The following is a 6,000-nucleotide window of genomic DNA, read 5'->3' on the forward strand; positions in this document are numbered from 1 at the left end:
GATGACAATGACCTACATTTTCCTAGTGTGCATTAAAAAAACCAAAACAAGACAAAAAACAAGTAGGAACAAATTGTGTTCATTTGCACCTGAATAAATCTCAGATAATTTGCCTGAGATCAGTGGAATTACTTTGTATCTACAACAATGTAATAGAGCAGAATTTGATCAGTGCTTTTTGCCAGCTTCAATTACATATGTAGATGCTTTAGCGAAGCAGAAAATTAGTTCTTCTTATTAGTACATTGTGATGCAAGGCTATTATTAGAACATTATAATATTAGAGTAAAATAAGTATTGCTTTATAGTTCTGTATTTTTATATTTTTTTTAATTCCTAAAAATATTTTCTAGATTAAAAATTACAGGGAAGACTTCACTCAGCTACTTTCTGATAATGCATATACAGTGAATACTTTATTATTTGGCATGTAGAGGAATATGTATGTGTGTGTGTGTATGTGTGTGTGTGTGTGCGTGCGCGAGGATTATGTTAGTCAAGCATTCTGGTTAACTAAGAGTTTGGATTATGGGAGGGGGGCCAAGGCTGAGGCAGTGAGATGGGGTGTGGGCGAGGGTACAGGCTTTGGGCTGGGGAGACAGGCACCTGGGTGGGGTCAGAAATAAGGGATTCAGAGTACAGGAGGGCAATCAGGGATGGGCAGAGGGTTGGGTGCAGAAGGACAGAAGGATTTTGGCTGGGGTTGGGGATGTGGGACTTGGAGTGCAGGAAGAGGCTCCAGGCTGGGCCATGGGTACAGAGAGAGGGAGGGGGTACAAAGTTTGGGCTCAGGGAACGAGTCTGGATTTGGGATGTGGCTCAATGCTGGGAGTTGGGTGTGAGAAGGGTTGTAAGGTATGGGCTTTGGCAGGGAGATTGAGTGTGGGGAGTGGGCAGGGCACAGGAGGGTTTTGTGGTACCAGATCAGGGTGAAGCTAATCTCAGGCGGCTCTCTGCAAGTGGTGACGTGTACCTGCTACTCCTGAGTGGAAGCATAGCTAGGTTGCTCTGTGCACTGCCTCCACCTGCAGGCGCTGCACCCGCAGCTCCCTTTGGCTGTGGTTCCTGGCTCAGGGTGGAGTGGGCAAAGACAGCTTACAGAGCTCTGATGGTTGTTCTTCCATCTAGGAGCATCAGGAACATGTCATCACTTCCAGGGAGCCAGGTAGGCAGCCTGTTGGCTCTGTGCCAGCCAAACTATAGACCATACTTTCAATGGAGATCAGACATACCAGCTAAAGAGCTTTCCAGTTGGCATAGGGCCAGGTAACACGGCTTTTACAGTACTAAAAATGTAAATTTTACATACTTTGTGTGAATCATCAGCTTGTCAGCTTAACTGCCATTCTCCTGAATTCTGTTTCTCACACATCACTTTTGTACTGGTTTGACTGCAATAATAATATGAATATTTTATACTGCCTACAAAATAGGTGAACTGCTCTGAAACGGGTACTTTAAAAGATAGCATAAAACCTTCACCAAGATGAATAGTATACTGATGCATAACTAATTAGACTTCACTAAATTGTATCTGTTCATGTGTTCTCTGAGTTAATAATAAAAATAATTTCAGAAGATAAAATTTGATTATACAGGGGATACACAAATACACAGGGGAGTAATCCTATTTAACTCAATACATATAATTAATAGAGAAAATGGCTGAAATATTGAACTTTGTTTTTAAAAACATGAGCTCAATGGGAGTGTTTGTAAGAATAGGCCTATATGCCATATTTCAATTTCTGTTCTCTTCTGCACATCATTTCCCCTCTTCCCTTTCTTTTGCCTCCTACAGACTGCCAATGAAAGAGGTTCTGTCTAGCTGACAGGCAAGTATTGTATTTTTTTAAATTGAATTCAGTGTTGTCTTGGTTATAATCTCACTACTAAAATGTACCCACTACTAAATGTAGGCAAAATGTTTTCATCTGAATCTTCTTTTTCCCGAAAGAAGAAGATGATGATGATGATGATGATTGGATCAATTGAAATGCTTTGCAGATTTGTGTTCATTTCATTTAATTTTTATTATTGTTATTATTTGATTAATCAAAAATGTTGCATAACTTTTGTTTTGGGTTGACTCCAAATGATTTTTTCCAGTTTTTTGAAACTGTTAGCCACCTGAAAAACTAGTTCTTTTAAAGGCTCTGACCACAACTTTAGCTTAACTTTAACAAAGTTTTCCAGTGTTTCAATAATAGAATGTTTTAGCTGTATATTAATTTTAATCTTAGCTAATTTAATTTTGGTATGTTTCATCTATGATTGACCAACAGTATCTATTCACATATAATTCTACTTACTGATCCTATGCAGTTAAAAATACAATTAATTTACAATGTAAATTAAATATAACTTGGTAAATTAGTTGCATAATTAAAACATGCTTTTAAATAATTACTTAGTTTATAGCTTTTATTTTAAAATTTACAGCACCTAAAAGTGAGGTAGGAACAGGTACTTATTGAAAGGTATGGTCCCTCCTGCAAAAGTGGTACAATATACTTTTAGGTGTGACAGAAATAAGAGAAAGCAATAAGATGAGGTGAGAAATGACAAAAGTTATAATATGAAATTACATATCTATTCTATTATGGTTATGCAAATATTAGGATAGTACCATTAAAGTTAATGATTTATCATGGTAAATTAACATAGCTCTTGCAGGCAGTACATTACACTTGTGTGTAGCTACAGAACACGGTATGTTTATCAGCCAGAATTTTGGGTGGCGTATATTGTGATGACTCTGTTATCATCATGGGAGCTACACTTATGAAGACTATCGGAGGATCTGGTGCAATGTTACCTCTAATCTTTTCCATCCATGTGCGGAATACATTTAATGTGCACCAAGGCAAGTGCAATGTGCACCGCCTGTAGAAACAAAAACCTAGCTCTTGGCACTCTGCTAATCAGATGACCAGAATTTCAAACACGTGAGCAGCAGCACAAGTTGTACAGCTTATTGTTTTGGTCCTATATGATTTTACATGCATGTAAAAATTCTTCTTTTCTTTTGCAGCTGTAAATTAATATCAGAAGCTAAAACTGTAGAGTATTTTGAAGACTGTTGCAATGCTGAAATGAAATCAGTGCCTCAAGTGGATTTAAATGTTGTTTTTTTAAAAAATGTTACTTCCTTTTGTATTAACTACAATGCAGCAGAAGCACTCAAATCTGTTTTAAAAGAAATAATTTAGAATGTATCAGCAAAAAAGCCACACAGATACAGTAGTGGATGTGTCAAATTTCTATAGAATGTCCTGAAATGTTTGCTATAGTTTTAATGTGTATGCCAGAAAGCACATTTTTTTTTTAGAAAGCAAGTTCTATTTTGAAATTAAATAAAGTTGGACTAAATAAAGTGTGTATCTACATATATTGAAAAGTTTGTGATTCGTTTTCTGCATTAATCCAATTGCAAACATTAAATGCTGCTGACCTTATTGGCAACAGAACAATCCCACTAACAATACTTTTGATTCTGGTACCATTTCACCATGACCCATATAGTTATGTTCTCTTAAATAGTCAAGGGAATAAGTTTTTCCTCTTCATATTTGTGTGTCTGCCTACTGCACTCAATATGCTCAATGACTGAGGGCCCTTCCTTCCTGCCATGCAATATTTATCTAATCAACATCAATTCCAGCCTGCAGACTGCAAGAAAAATAATCATTGTTGCAGTAGGTTCTGGTGCTTGCACTGGGAGAGATTTAACTTCCTCCTCTTTTAACTATTCACTCTGCTGTTAACTTTGTGAGTTGCACTTTCTTGAGTTGTGTCTGAACCTAGGTGCTGTATAATGTACTTTTAATGCACAGTGGAACGAAGGGTAAAAGACCAATCTCTCTGCCAACCTCTGAGAAAACTGGGCTCGACCCTTATGTATGATCTCTTGGTCCTTGAAAAGGGAAATCACAGATATCTTTGCGTATTGTAGGGCTAGATTTCATAAGGACAGCTATGAAGAGCTTTGGGAGCTAGGTTGACTAGTGGAAGTCTACTGCATGTCAGGGGTTTGATTAAGGAGATTTAGACTTCAATGGAAATTGATTAAGGCTTAACATTTTTATTAACATAAATTTAATTTAGTGATAAAATGTAAATTAAAGCCTTGATAAGGGCTAAATAAAATGGAATTGGACTTTTTTGGGCTGGCATGATTTTTTGTCACTACCAACTGCAGCTCTGTTTGAGCTATTGGTCCACAGGTGAAAACCCCTATATCCTTTTACCATTTCTCTAGGAAATTTAGTCCCCCCATCCTAAAACCTTTTCCCCCAATTGATCTGTAATATTTTATACTAAAGTACAAACGTCAGGAAATCTGGAGCAAAAATACAGTTGTTGGGTAAAAGCTTTCACAGATAGTAAATAATGCACGTTGTTAGGTCACAAGGGTGTCACAATTCAAGGCAATTGTACCTGCATTCCTCTTCTGGGGAATAGCATAAAAACAACCATACTGGGTCAGACCAAAGGTCTATGCCCTGGTATTCTGTCGTCTTAAAGTGGCCAGTGGTGCCCCAGAGAGAATTAACAAAAGATGTCATCAAGTGATTAATTCCCAGTCACCCAACCCCAGTGTCTGCTAAACAGAGGCTAGTGACACCATTCCTGCCCATCCTGACTAAAAGAGATTGATGGATGGATCATTCATGTATTTATCTAGCTCTTTTTTTAAACTTGTTGTAGTCTTGGTTGGCCTTCACAACTTCCTCCTGCGGAGAGTTTCACTAATTGTGCATTATGAGAAAAAAACCCTTCCTTTACTTTGTTCTAAACCTGCTGCCTATTAATTTCATTGGGTGACCCATAGTTCTTGTGTTATGAGAAGGAGTAAAAAGCACTGCCTTATTTACTTTCTCCACAGTCTGGGCTTTATAGGCCTCTATTATATCCTCCCTTAGTCATCTCTTTTCCAAGCAGAAAAATCCCACTCTTACTAATTTCTCCCTGTATAGCAGCCGTTTCATACCCGTAATAATTTTTCTTGCTCCTTTCTGACTCTTTTCCTATTCCAATATATCTTTTTGAGAGGGGGTGGCCACATCTGTATGCAGTATGCAAGATGTGCATATACCATGGATTTATAAGAAAGTAATATAAAAGGCACCTACTTATTAATTCCTGGGTCGTCAGCCATCACCTCTCTTGAGCTGAGACTTTCATATCTAACTCCTGAATGGGGATTTTCCAAGCTGCAAGGTCCTCCACACTACACTATGAATTCCCACGCCAGTCAGGCTGCCTAACCAGACCTGCTTTGTTTTTCCCCAGGGCCTATAAACAGCATAATTGCTACAAGATACATGTTAAAATACAGCCTTGTGAAGCAAGGAAGCAAGTGGAAGCATTACTGAGAAAACAGAGTAAACACCTACATACATGCTAATAAGCCTATCAGCGATCACCCCAAATCCAATCAGGGCACTGACAGGTGACCAGTCTTTCAAACCCCACAAAAGGCTTTTCTATGGTTACAGTTCATAACTGTTTTTACTCACATGAAGAATCCCTATGAATTGGGGAGTCGTCACTCAATGTGGCTTTTGATCTTGATACCCTGTGACCCAGTTACCAACAGACAATGGGTTTTCTTTCCGGGGAATAGCTTCAAAAAATTGGGTCCAGAGGTGGGAATCTGTATACCTCTCCTCCCAAGGAAAACCACTTAACTAAGGCTATGTCAATATTGCTCACCTTGCAGCAGTGCAGCTGTGCTGCACACTTAAGCTGTTGTAAGGTATGCCATGTAGCTGCTCTCTCTTGGCAGGACAGAGGGCTTCAGCCTACAAATTAAACCCACCCCAATGATGGGCAGTAGTTTGTCATCAAGAGATAATCTCTTAGGCTATATCTAGACTACAGGCTTCTTTTGGAAGAAGCTTTTTCCTGAAGAGATCATCTGAAAAAACTTCTGAAAGAGAGCATCCACACACACAAGCGCATTGAAAAAGCGATGCACTTTTTCGAAAGAGAGCG

The 6,000-nt window shown here is 38.5% G+C and overlaps 1 protein-coding gene across 17 annotated transcripts in view; it reads left to right on the forward strand.

Annotated features, from left to right (window-relative positions):
• Positions 1 to 4,634, forward strand: part of MLIP (muscular LMNA interacting protein) — a 150,069-nt gene extending 145,435 nt beyond the window's left edge. For 3 of the 17 annotated variants that reach the window (XR_012902554.1, XM_075923618.1, XM_075923620.1), the window contains exons 14-15: positions 1,802 to 1,835; positions 3,035 to 3,658. Coding sequence is in view for 2 of the 17 variants with exons in the window: in XM_075923618.1 (XP_075779733.1) it covers positions 1,802 to 1,828 (27 nt within the window). In the remaining 15 variants the exon portion in view is untranslated. Of the gene's footprint in view, positions 1 to 1,801; positions 1,836 to 3,034 lie in introns of all 17 variants that reach the window. The other 14 variants (XM_075923625.1, XM_075923626.1, XM_075923627.1 and 11 more) reach the window with 9 other exon arrangements.
• Positions 4,635 to 6,000: the final 1,366 nt, after the last annotated feature.

Source organism: Pelodiscus sinensis, chromosome 3 (genome assembly GCF_049634645.1).
Source record: "Pelodiscus sinensis isolate JC-2024 chromosome 3, ASM4963464v1, whole genome shotgun sequence".
NCBI lineage: Eukaryota > Metazoa > Chordata > Testudines > Trionychidae > Pelodiscus > Pelodiscus sinensis.